General features: G+C 38.7%; 1 protein-coding gene across 8 annotated transcripts in view; it reads left to right on the top strand.

Annotated features, from left to right (window-relative positions):
• Window positions 1-13654, top strand: part of LOC100017234 (phospholipid-transporting ATPase ABCA3-like) — a 351884-nt gene that overhangs the window by 92008 nt on the left and 246222 nt on the right. For all 8 annotated transcript variants that reach the window (XR_470380.3, XM_056805469.1, XM_016424232.2 and 5 more), the window contains one exon: window positions 11039-11168. Coding sequence is in view for 7 of the 8 variants with exons in the window: in XM_056805469.1 (XP_056661447.1) it covers window positions 11039-11168 (130 nt within the window). In the remaining variant the exon portion in view is untranslated. The remainder of the gene's footprint in view (window positions 1-11038; window positions 11169-13654) is intronic.

A 13654-nucleotide genomic window follows, 5' to 3' on the forward strand; every position in this document is an offset into this window, starting at 1 on the left:
ACTGATTCTATTTGGTACTGCTTTTTTAGTTCTCTTCCTACCAGTTTGATCCCTCCTAGGTCTCCTTTGCTGAATCATTTTCAGCACCCTAACCTCCCCCATGCTCTACCCTAGCTCCCCCTTTTTTTCTTTGTATACATTCTTTTTCAATGATCTCATTAGTCCCCAAATCTCATCTCAATTAAGATGATTCCTAGCTCTGTATATCTAACCATAGTTTCTCTCTTGAATTAGTCCCACACCACTAACTGCCTATTGGACATCTCCAACTAGATGTCCCTTAGACTTCTAAAAACTTAATATAGCCAAAACAGGACTCATCATTTCCTCTCCATACTAAACTTTCCCTCCTTATTATTCCTATCTTCCTTATTCCTATTGAGGAATACTTCTAATCACTCAGGTTCATAGACTCAGAGTCATCTTTGACTTTTTTCTTTTCTCATATCCAATCATTTGCCAAGTCTTGGTTCATCTCCGTGACATCTCTCACATTGTTCCCTTTCTTTCCATTCACATGGGTACTTTTGAGTTCTCAACTTTACCCTGAACTATTGCTCTGACCTCCTAATTGGTCTCCCTGCTTCTAGTTTCTTTCTGTTCCAATCTGTCTTTCACACAGCTCCCAAAAAGATTTTGCAAAAATGTAGGATTGATCATATCACTCTTCATCTCAAAAATTTCCAGTGACTCCCCATTGTTTCTAGGTTCAATGATATACTGCTCTTTGGGGATATTTAAAGACTTTTACAACATGATTTCAGCTTACATTTCCAGGCTCCCCTTTGTGAACTCTTGGGCCTAGCTAAACTAGCCTACTTTTTGTTCTATTCTCAGGACATATCATTTCTTATCTTCATGCTTTTCACAAATTTCTCATGCCAAGAATGTACTCCCTTTTGACCTATACTTCTTAGAATATCTGGCTTCTTTCAAAGCTGAACTCCCATGTCCTAGTGCTTCCTTTCTTCCCAAAATTAACTCATTTTTATTTTGTATCCATTTTGTATTTACTTTGTATGTAGGTTGTTTCCTCCAATAGAGTATAAACTCTTTGAAGGGAAGTACTCTTTGGGTTTTGACTTTGTATACCTACCAGCTAGCATAGTGCCTAGCAAAGGGTAAGCATTTACTAAATAGTTTTTTATTAATTTATCATATGTAACATTATTTTTAGAAATTGTTTTTTCCTGATGACTCTTCTGGGAACAAAGAGTTTAAAACAATTTCAATGTTTTGAAATCTTGATGAAGAAGTATTCTTATATTCAACCAGAATTTTTATTTCTTTAAGATGAAACTCATTTCTTCGTATTAAAATATATGTTCAATATCTCTCTGATAAGACCATTCCTGGTTTTTGAAGATAGTAATTGTCACTCATTTTTTCCATTTCAAGAAACTCATTTTCCATTTGACTTTTGTTCACATTATGTGTTTTTTTTTATAGTGACCAAAATAGAATACAATCTTTCCACGTGAGTCAAATTAATACTGACCTAAGAGAATTGGAAGTGTCTTTGACTACTTTAATATATCTTATATACCATTTGTGTCAAGCTCAAATAAATGTTCTGTGGGCTTCATGTTAACTTGGAAAAGCACATATTAGCATCATCTGTGTTCTATCATATTTTTATTTATTTTGTTAAACATTTCCTAAGTACCTGGTTGGGCAGAACTAGGAAGAGTTGCATTACATGTTTAATACCTCTGTTGTATACTACTATTAGTTTAAATTTCCTTAGGTACCATTTGGGGAAAAAAAATCTTAACTATTCTACCTAATTATCTTTTAGAGTAAATTGATTATGAATTTAACAGAAAAACCAACATAGATTTCAAAACAAATGTCACTAAAAATGAAGAAGGAAGAACACCTGGATAAGACCAAATTCATGCAAAATGTTATGCTAGAACTTCTATGCTAAAAGTGACAAAATCCATGCTAGAGGTGAATTCATTGAGGGGATCAGACCACCCTAGAATGTACCATGATGCCTCATTGTGTCATACAGATGAACCTGGAATTTCTTAAGTAGGGTAGTGGTAGTCTTGACTGACAGGGGTTTGACCAAGAGACTAATGAGACAAGAATGTGGTGGCATAGTGAAGTTTTGTTGGAAGAAAGGAGGGGCAAGGGGGGGGGGGAATGGAGGGAAGGAGCAGTGAGGGAGAGAAGCCTGATGCCAAGAGAGGTAGCTGTGGAGTCAGTGGGTGGGGGGGGGGAAGCAGGGGGAGGGTGCAGGAAATGGAGAGATCAGCACAAATAAAGATGACTGCCAAGTCTCCACTTGAGTGGAGATGGATGTAGTCTCTTATAGGGTGGTTGTTAGGGATGAGGGAACCTGAATTGTCTATTGGTCAAGGTAAGCAACCTGGACCAACTTCATTGGATGGCCATAGAAATCTTGGTCTCTGGGGGTGGCAGTGGGGAGATAGTTTCCAGGCTACTGGTCATTCATGAAGGAGGTCATTTGTCCAGTCCTGTCAGAAAAGTCTTAGTGTTCTGTCAGGTTTTGTTGGGACAGTTTCTGTTTGGGCAGGTGCTGGGATAGGGGGGCCTGTTAGTTTCAGTAGGGGTTAGGGAGGTGGGATTTTGGTCCCGTGTTCTATTAGGCAGTGACATGGACATTTTGGTTGCTAAGCAGAAGATGGATTGGAGTGGAAAAAGAGAGAGATGAATTAGGGAATAGTAGTTCAACATGAGGTAATGGAAGCCTGTAGAAGGATGTCTATTGTATGAGTGGAATGAAGGAGGTATATATAATATATAAGGGAGATGTCATGAAGGGAGAAATAAGATATGACAACAGTTTAGACATATGGGATGAAAGGAAGATGACTGTAAATCATATTTGGTATCACCTGACAAAACAGTATAAAGCAAGCAGAAGAGGAAAAAAATGAAAATTTTTAATGACATTCAGCTAAATTTGGTTATTTTGAAAGTATTTTCATAAAGTCAGAAGGATAAAAACAAACAGATTTTATAATTGTAAGGGTTAAATTGGGGTTTTGACTAAATAAGAGAGTTATAAATTCAATGTTGTGGTTACTGAATTCAAAATATTATCTCTAAGCCAGAAAAAACTGTTTGCAGCTTTTATTTATGAAATGTAGGAAGGAGTGAGGTAAGGAGTTGCCTAGCCTACCCTATGTGCTAATCTGATGAAATTCAGCTCACTCTGACAAAATTCCAATCTCCATGTGGAAGTTTGAGTCACTCACCAGCAAGCCAATTCAGGATCCAAGGAAAAGAGTCTCTACACAGAACTCACACTGAAGGGAGTGTCCCACCAAAGCACCAATGAGCAGAAAGTGTCTCCTCACAGAGTCATCAAGGCAGGAGTTTCTCCAAGCCAGAAGTCTCAAGGAGAAGTCCAAAGGAGAAATTCCAAGAGCAGTCCTCCAAAGAAGTCTAAAGGAGAAGTGATAAGGACAGGAAGTTCTGGACTTTTTATAGTCCTTTTTACACATCACTTCCTGTCCCTTCCTCTCTTCACAGGGGCCAATCACAGCTTCCAAGTTGTCTAGCACTGCCCAGGGGGGAAATGTCTGTGGGATCCACCTCTCATCCTCTGAGGGTGTAAACTCTTATCAAAGGATTCACAAGTTTCTGATTGATTGAATTAAAAGGATGGAGCTCTCTAAGTAAGTGACTTGTGAATTCTCTTACTTGTTGGCTAACAAAGTAGGGGTTTCTTGATTGATTAACTCAAAAGAGACAAAGAGAAGAATTCCCTTTCACATAATGGAACAGAGATATCCTGGTACAGTGATGGTGAACCTATGGCACTGGTGCCAGAGAGAGCATGCAGAGCACTCTCTGGGGGCACATGGGCCACCTTCCCCCCACAATCCCACAGAGTTTGTTAATAGAAAGACAGAGGGCCTTGGGCAGTGCTCTTCCACTCCCCTTTTCCATCATGTCTGATGACATTTTTTCACATCCCTGCCCCTCTGCCCAGCAGCCCAGTGGGAGTGCATACGGGGTAAAGTAGGCAGCTCACAGACAGCAGAGCCCTTGGGTCACTTCCCTCCCCCTCTCTACATGCACTTCTCATCACCTGCCCCTCTGCTCAGCAGCCCAATGGGAGCGCTTCCTCTGTACCCCTTCTGGGGTAAGGGGTAAGGGGTGGGACAAGGCACAGCACTCAGTCTCTGGTGGGATGGGGCCTGGCACTCCATCTCTAGAATGTTCGTCATCACTGTACTAGCACATATTCTTTGTGACTTATTGTCATTGGCAATGATAGCAGTAAATTTTATTCTCATCTCCATTCCTTATTCAGGAAGATAGCAATGGCACATGGAAGATCAAGAAAACTACTAGAACTAAACAAATACATGGGGAAGAAACCTGTGTGGGAAGTCATACAATTTAGAGGTACTTAATTTCCAAGAGATCTCATTGACCAACTGATATCTCAAAGAAGAAAAAATTTCAAAGGAATAGAAAAGATTATGTATATTACTTTTATTTTTTAAGTCATGCATCAATTTATGTCATTCTCCAGCTCAAAAATCTTTAGAGAGTCACTGTAATAGCATAGTATAGTTTATAAACTTCTGGACTTGAAGTTAGGAAGGCCTGCATTTGAATTCTACATCAGATATTTCTTAGCTATTTGGTAGGGGGTGAGTTATCTTCTCTGGGCTTCATTTGTTTCATCTGTAAAATGGGGGCTAGTATTTCTAGTATAATATTGAGTACTACTTGTGTTAATGGACAACCTTGCTTCATTCTTGATCTTATTTGGAAGGCTTATCCATTACAGATAATGCTTGCTGATGGTTTTAAATAGATGTCATTTATAATTTTAAGGAAAGCTCTATTTATTCCTATCTCCTCTAGCATTTTTAAGAGGAATGGTGGTTTATTTTGTCAAAAGCTTTACTGAGTAGAATGGTGACAAGAATGTACCTGAGCTTTAGGAAATCACTTCAGGGGCCAAATGAACAGTGATTTGGAGTGAGAGTACTTGAGGTAGGCAGACCTACTAGCAGGCTATTGCAATAATCAGGTGTGAGGTGATGAGTGCCTGCACTAGAATGCTAGTCGAGACAGAGGAAAAAAGGAGGAATATTTGGGAGATGTTGTAAAGGTGAAATCCAAAGATGTGACAGCAACTTCGATATTGATGAATGATAGTTAGGAAACCAGGATAACTCTTAGTTTGGGAGGATGGTGTTGCCCTCAAAAATAATAGGCAAGGTGGGGTGGGGGAAGGTTTAAGTGGAAAGTCAATGAAATCCCTTTTGGTTATATTAAATTTAAGATGTCTAGGGGCAGCTAGGTGGCACAGTGGATAAAGAACTAGGCCTGGAATCGGAAGGACCTTAATTCAAATCTGGCCTCAATCACTTCCTAGCCAATCACTTCCTAGGCCCTGGGCAAGTCACTTAATTCTATTTGCCTAACCCTTTCCCTGCTGTCCTAGAGTTGTTAGTGGGACAGAAAGTAAGGTTTCTTTTTTAAAATGTCTCTTAACGTCCAGTTCAAAATATCTGCAAGGCAGTTGGAAATGTATTGACTCCAAGACAGAAGCCATCTATTAATAAACTTTACCTACTTTTCAAAGTATGTTCCCTAACAATTTAAGAATTTTAAATGATTAACCTAATAGGTTGTTTGAGGAAATGGAAACTTTAATTTTATAATTTGCATTATGTGCTGATTATAGGAATTTATCACAAAGGAAAAGGCAGACAGGGAAAATATTTCCTCATGTCCCAAAGGATACAGTGAGTGGCTTCATGTACAAGCCAAGGCTGTCACTGGCTCATGCCATTATTATTTCACTCAAGGATTAGCAGCCTAGGTGTTCAGGAAAGTCCAGTCCAAGGTGAGCCTTGGGTTGCCTTCTCCAATCATCCTAGGACTTTCTCCTTAGAATCTTTGTCACCACTGGATCCCAGAAGCCTTTTTTGCCTTAAAAGAGAAATCTTACCCATTTCAGATGAAAGAAGTTCTGCTTATCAGCAAATAAGAATTTCCATATACCTCAAACACACTTTTCTGACCATTTGCCCTCTCTAAGAATTCCTTAAAGCCTATGAGTATACATTATAGCAGTTATTCTTACATATTTTGGCAATAATTAATTTATCACAATTTAGTCACAAAACTTGAACAGGAATGTTGAATTCTTAGCTCTACAGTAAATAACAATCAGGGCTAGATCATATCCTGGTCTTAGGCCATCTGAAGGAACTAAGACAAGTCAGGAATCTCTCTAAGAAAATTTCAGAAAAATTCCAGAATTATTTGTGATTTTCCAAAACCACAAACATCAATTCTAGATATTATCCCTAAGTTAAGGATCCAAATATGAGAGCAGAACATCTATCTGTTCTCTTTCACCTTCTCTCTCTCTCTCTCTCTCTCTCTCTCTCTCTCTCTCTCTCTCTTCTCTCTCTCTCTCTCTCTCTCTCTCTCTCTCTCTCTCTCTCTCTCTCTCTCTCTCTCTCTCTCTCTCTCTCTCTCTCTCTCTCTCTCTCTCCTTTCAAAACCCCTCTGCTTAAAAAGCAGAACAAAACTTCCATTTTTCCTTTACAAACCCACATACTCAAGCTTTATGGTCTTTAGAGCAAAGTCCCTCTTTCTTCTGAATCCAGAACCAACATACCTTCTCCACCTTCTCTGACTTGCTTTTACCATCATAAGTCAAACAAACATTCTGTTGGTATCACTTCAATTGCTAATCGGTAGCCCAAAAGAATTCTGATTTAAAGGATTACATCATTGAACCACTGCATCTTTAGCATAGTGCTCATCAATTATAAGTTTTTGATCATTTTAGCAGCAAGTCACATAACAATCATAAAATTCTGAGCAAGTATTTTTCACATATATGCCATTTTAAACGTTCTACCCACTCCTTGCAACATATATCTTTATACAGATCAAAATTTAATCAAAATATCAACCAACATTATTCCAAAGTTCATGTGAGGTAACATCAATTACATAACACTCAACTCATTTTATCATTCTGGACAGGGAATGTTTGCATTAAGATTCCACAGCTTCAAACAAGCTTCTTGGTCAGACAGGGCTGGCAACATTTGCTTGCTTGAGCATCTTAAAACCTCTGAAATATACAATTAAAATATACTTATCTTTAAGTTCTATCACACAGTGGTTGTCAACTCTTTAAGGTCCCTATTTCACTCCCTAAGTATCAGTATGGAACAATTATAAGCATTTCTTTCTCCTTCCTGTGTACAAGGAAGGGGTTAATATCTTATGAGCAATTTATCCTAAGGCTGCTTGGTTTGATTTAGGTTGTATTACTTAACAACCTTGTCCCATCCTTCTTTAACAAGTGAGCTTACTACAATTTAAAATTTTTAATGTATCAAACCCCCTTCATAATAATTTACTCTCAGTGGATTTTAGTTTCAACTCCATAACTCCCAAATAACTTTGATTAATTCCTTTAGCAATCATTCAGTGTGAAACCAAATTGAAGTTCAAAGCATTTACCTATACTTCTCTCAAACTTCTATCTAAAGTAGAATAGAACCTCCAGTTTAGTTTTCTTTTAGCTCAAAACATTGCTGTGTACCTGATTAAATTTCATCAACATTATTCCAATTTATAATTTGTTGTATCTATTTCACACTAGAATTCATAGCATTAACTAGTATCTCTATCCATTACTCTTATTTCTTCTGGCTTCTTCTCTTTACCATCATTGTAAGTAGAGGAAAGGTACTATACTGAATTGTATTTAATCCTCATGACAAGCCCTTCTCAATTTTAGGGCTGGTCAAATTTGTCTTGTTAAGGACATACAGTTTGCGTATCATATACCCTTAACCTATTTAGGTGGAAAACTTAATTCTCTTAATAGTACAAATGCATATATATTATGTATTCACTCATCATTATTTTCCAGCAATTTGTATCTGAATACATGTTCATCTCTAGATCACAAATTCCTTCCTATGCATTGTGCACATTTTTAAAAACAATTCATATAACCTTAGTCAAAGACAAAACCGTTTAGAAATTCCCTCTTTTGCAAAATACCAAATTCTTAGTACTTGTATTATTAAATCCCATGCACAGATTAACCACTTTAAAAACTTCTTGTGTGTGTCATATGATTTCTTGTTGCTAGTTCTGATAGCACATACATTAAAATAACATCTGATTTGAAAAAATCCCAAGTTTAAATTCTAGAATAAGTTCTTCTCAAAAACATAACTTTTTCTGGATGATGTTTATATCTATAAAGTAGTCAGTACAATTTCTGTCCTTGTAGAATAAAACATTCCCTCTCTGTGTCAGGCTGGCTATCAATCACATTTAGACAATTCTTAAATTCACTGAAACCATTATGCATTGCAAGATCTAACAAAACAAACTTCTAACCATGAGTTTTGTTGTGCTCAATAAAATCTGGCTAACATTTCATATTTAACTGACAAACAGTTACCACAATACATGAAATTACATTTGTACCATATCAAAATCATTAACAATCCTCCCAAAGTTGCATGCATCAATCCTTAGAATTAATCTTAAGTGAAAAGTGCCTCTAACTGTGGAGTAAAAATCTCCCTTTTCTGCTCTGAATTTGTCTCCTTTTCTCTCCTTCGGGGGTCCATCCAAAGGAAGAAAGAGGAAGAAATCATTGAATAGATATTTGCTTTTGTCCTCTCCTGAGGATTTTCCATTGTGGGAAGTTCAATCTTGCAACTCCCCCATTTTCCTTTTTGTGAGTGTCCAATTTAAGAATACATAGAGATGAGACTGTGACAAAGACAACAATAAACAGAAACAGCCCAAAAGTAAGGGTGGCTTACCAGTGTCTTTCTGCTCCCTGCAGCAGAAGAAGACAGATCTGATCAATGAACTTATAGCTTCCCGGTTTCCCTTTTTATTTTTATCATCTCTGCCTGGATTTCTCGGCAGGCCCTTGCCTTAAAGTCCAAGCAAAGAGTAGAGTTTGGAGAACTGGGAGCCTAGTGGGGGGGATAAAACTAAAAGGTAAGGAGCTTCTGTCCATATTATGCCCTCTTTCCTGTAAAATATGTCCAATTGCCACCTGGTGTTAGAATTTAGGGTATCAAAAAGCCAATTTCCTCATTTTTCTGATGTTGCTCAGCTATAGAACATGAGAGAAAACAAACAAACAAAAACACCCAATTGAATTTTCACTCAGTCTGCTTAGATTTGATCTCTTCCCAACAGGAGGGGCTATAGAAGATGCTTTTCCCTTTGTCTTAAGTGGGTCTGCTAGTCCCTATCGGGCTCAAACCTCAGGCTTGGTAGCCACTCCACACCTGAGACTTCCCAGACTGAAAAGGGTGAAGTCCAGCACAGCCACTACCCACAAAGAGGATGGTATTACAATTTTAGGGTGCCATGGATAGGCCATGCCTCTTGCTTATCGAAGGTGTAACATGGTCATTCAACATTAAAAGAAATTAGGGTTTTTTTCAAGCTATTTAGAGACAATTTTTCCCAATTATAAAGGTCACTGGAAGAAAATGGCCATTGAGATTGTGGACCCTCGCCTTGAAGACAGAGAAATGGGTAGTCATGAGGGAGAGCAGAGTGGACCTTTGGGGTGGACTCTCCCTGTCCCATAATGTCCTGTAGAATGAAAGGAATTAGTAGGCTGTACACAAAGGTGATGAACATGAAAGCAGACAGGGCCATACATGACAGATTGGACAGCCAAGACACACACAACAAACATGAACATTGGATTGGAGTAGCTCCTCTACTCACCCCAAGGGGCTAGGGGTGAGTGGTCCCCAAAACAAAGTGGTATGGCCAGGCTTCCCCTAGGGCCACACCCCCTTCCTGCAATACATCTACTGGGTTTCCTACTTCCAACAAGGGGCCTCTAACCACCCCAAGTTCCAACCAGGGGGCCTCTAACCATCCTGAATTCCAACTGGTGGGCCTCTAACCACCCCAAATTCCAACTGGGGAGCCTCTAACCACCCCAAATAAAGTAAACTAAAATCAACTGGCCAGAATACCCCGCTTAAGGGAGTCGAGTCTGATGGATCCTTTCCATAGCCCATCCCAGGTAGAGGGAGTTGGGGATCCCTAGGTGAAGGTAGTTAAGAGGGGTGTCACAGTCTTCGTCCACATGCTTCCCAGGATTTCTGACCTATCCCCTCATGGGAAATAGGAACTGCATACTTTCCCTGTCCACACTCAGAAATAGGTAGGCTGTTCTCCCCAATGAGTCCGGCTTGGCAATAGGCCATCCCGTATAACCCCTGGGCTGGTGACCAGTGGTCAGCCACTTAGCCATATGTCGATGACTCAGGAGACCTTACTCCGTCACTCTTACACAACATTCTCCGCACATTCATTCAACACCTCCAGAGGCTACTCACCGGACCCTACTGTCCTCCACAGAGATGTGATGTGTTCCAGATCCTGTCATCTCGAGTTGCCCCAGTGACAGGGGTCCCCTCCCTCTGTTGATCATACTCTGTTTCCTTCATGGGATCCCGGACAAGCCCCCATATGAACTGCCCAGTTAATGATCCCAAGGATGAAACAAGACCAACAATGTAACACAGGAGTGAGTTTATTAAACAAACTGCAGTTTGAACTCAACACTCTAAAAATGGCTGGAGCCCTGAGTCTGGGGCTTGCAGACTTTTTATACACTTTTGTGGTAGAGGGAGTGCACAGGAATTCCTGGGGCTGGGGTCCTTATCAGTTAAGGCCATTATCAGTTCCTGGAAGGGGGTGTGTGACAGGAACTCCTGGGGTTGGGGTCCTTATCAGTTCCTAGTACATTCCAGGGTATGGTAAGTGGTTCTTCATTAACTTGACTGCAGGGGCTCTAGGGGCAAGTGGGTCAAAGGAGAAAATAGGTTCCATGGCTGGTCCTTCACTTAAATATGTGTTAAATCTGAATTTTCCATTCTAAGTTTGATGATGTAATATGATCTTTTAAGGAAGGCTAGTTGCTTGTGGGTACTTACTCTGTTGTAAAACTGTTTAGAAATATCAGAATGGTATATAGTCACTCTGGTTGCTTTTTCCACAGACTTATGTGATTGGGAGAAAGAAAAAACAAGCTATTAAAAACCTGAGCCTAAACTTGTATGAAGGGCAAATAACTGTTCTTCTAGGACATAATGGAGCAGGAAAGACTACCACTCTATCTATACTCACAGGTATGCATTCAGGAACAGCCCAGTTGAGAAGATGAATAACTTTGGACAACAATTCATGTTTTTAGAATCTAAAGAAAAGTGTTCCTAATGTGGAAATTAATATTGAATTGTGAAATCATTTTTCCCCTTAGGCTCCCTTCAGATTCAGGATGAAACAGCAAAGCTATACCCAGTTTCTTCCCCAGAGGCTATCAAAATGGGTTGTCTTTGTTAAAGATAAAAGGATTAAGAGAAAGGCTGACCAGCCAATTGAAAGGTTAAAGAAGGTCAACAAATTCTAACAGCCATGTTCAACTTATTTAAAGTGCAGTAGTCCAAGTACTTGACTGAATGTGTTGGAATCTTCAGTGTCTTAAGCAAAGTAATAAGGGAGGAAATGAAATCCCTAAGTCCATCTCCTCAGGGACTATTTACCAACCAGAGATCTCTTAGGATGTCCAGGGAAGGTACTGAATGGTGAGCTTATAAGGGATATATCTAGACTTATATTAGAGGAGTACACTCTCTTTTACCTTTTGTATTGTGGAGTGAATCAACTGACTAGATTAGGATGTCTTGGCTGGTCATTTAATGAATTATTTTAAAATTAAGAAATAATCAAGAATTTCAGTCATTAAGCACCACATGATCATGCCTTCCCTTTCCTGCCCCTAACTGAGTTGTTTCCATTTCAGTATTACTTATGCTACTTAACACTAGTTACTTCTGATAAATCACTTTAATTTCCCTGGGCTTTATGTAGGAGTCTCTCATCTCTAACAGAAGGAAAATGGGCAAGTTGATTTCAGGTTCCTGCCAGCTATAAATCCTATAATCATATTGTTCTTGAGCTGAATGAGATTTAAGAGACTATCTGGTCCAACTGCTTCATTTTAAAGATTAAAAACTGAAGCATAGGAAGATTAAGTGACTTGCCTAAGGTGCCAAAGTAGAAAATGCTCCAGAAGCAGGATTTAAATTCATATCATTTGATCCTAGGGTCAGTATTCTTTATATGTTTGTCAAAAGTTTGGTCATTCAGTGTTCATTTTTGCTCCAGGATCAAAGGGATAGTCTTTAATATTTCTGTGTTTATAATATAAATGTATTAAATTGAATTTTGACAAAATTTGAATTTTTGGTTCCCTATACAATGCTCAAGCATGGTTCATATTAATGATTAATATTAATTATATTTATATTAAACTCCATGGGCATTATCCTTTATACTGACTCTGACTGGGATCCTCCATAGATGGCATGCCAGTTATTTGTAGCTAAGCTATTTTATTCATCTTGAATCTTTCCCCTACCCCTTTTTTTGTTTTTCATGAATTTCTCTCAGTTTCAAAACCTCGATAAAAACTTACCCTTTAGAGAATGAGTGAAAGCATTTTCTATGAAAATCAATGTGACAAACACTGAGGATATGAATAGAAAAATAATACAGTCCCTGCTCTCAAAGAGGTCATATTCTAGTGAGAGACAATATCTATAGAATTTCAACTGCAAGTAAAAAGAAAACTGTCATAGTCCTTAGGGTGCAAAGTAAAAGGTAATATTTTTTCTTGAATGTCTTTTCTAGGGATAAAATCATATCAATTTCTGGTGTTGAACCCTTTGAATAATAATGCCAAAGACATTCTTTTCACAGTCTTCACCTGCAGGAAAAATTGCCAGTTTGCTTTCCCTAAGATGGTTGAGATCACTGGGTTAGAAACAATGCTATTCTCAAGGCTGTTTGGTTCAGGGTCCTGGGTTATCTATCTCTTGCAGTCTGAGAGAACATGGTGATTGTTAAATTAGTTGACAATAGCTGCAAGGACTGTACCAGAATTAGAACCAATGATCTAGTAAATCTTACCACTTCTTTTTTTCCACTTTCTTTTATTTTTATTTAAATTAATTTATTTAGTCAATTTAGAACAATATTCCTTGGTTATTTTCCTCCCTCCCCTCTCCCCCCCTTCCAGCAGCCAACACAATTTCACTGGGTATTACAGGTGTCCTTGATCAAAACCTATTTCCATGTTATTGGTGTTTGCAGTAGGATGATCACTTAGGGTCTACATCCTCAATCATAGCCCCCTTGACCCATGTAATCAAGTAATTGTTTTTCTTCTGTGTTTCTACTCCCACAGTTTTTCCTCTGAATGTGAATAGTGTTTTTTCTTGTAAATCCCTCCAAGTTGTTCAGGATCACTGCATTGCTACTAATGGAGAAGTGCATTACATTTGATTGTACCACAGTGTATCAGTCTGTGTACAGTGTTCTCCTGGTTATGCTCCTTTCACTCTGCATCAATTTCTGGAGGTCCTTCCAGTTCCCCAGGAATTTCTCCACTTTATTATTCCTTTTAGCACAATAGTATTCCATCACCAACATATACCACAATTTGTTCAGCCATTCCCCAATTGATGGGCATCCCCTCATTTTCCAATTTTTGGCCACCACAAAGAGCGCAGCTATGAATATTCTTGTACATGTCTTTTTGTCCATTATCTCT

Source organism: Monodelphis domestica, chromosome 7 (genome assembly GCF_027887165.1).
Source record: "Monodelphis domestica isolate mMonDom1 chromosome 7, mMonDom1.pri, whole genome shotgun sequence".
Lineage (NCBI taxonomy): Eukaryota > Metazoa > Chordata > Mammalia > Didelphimorphia > Didelphidae > Monodelphis > Monodelphis domestica.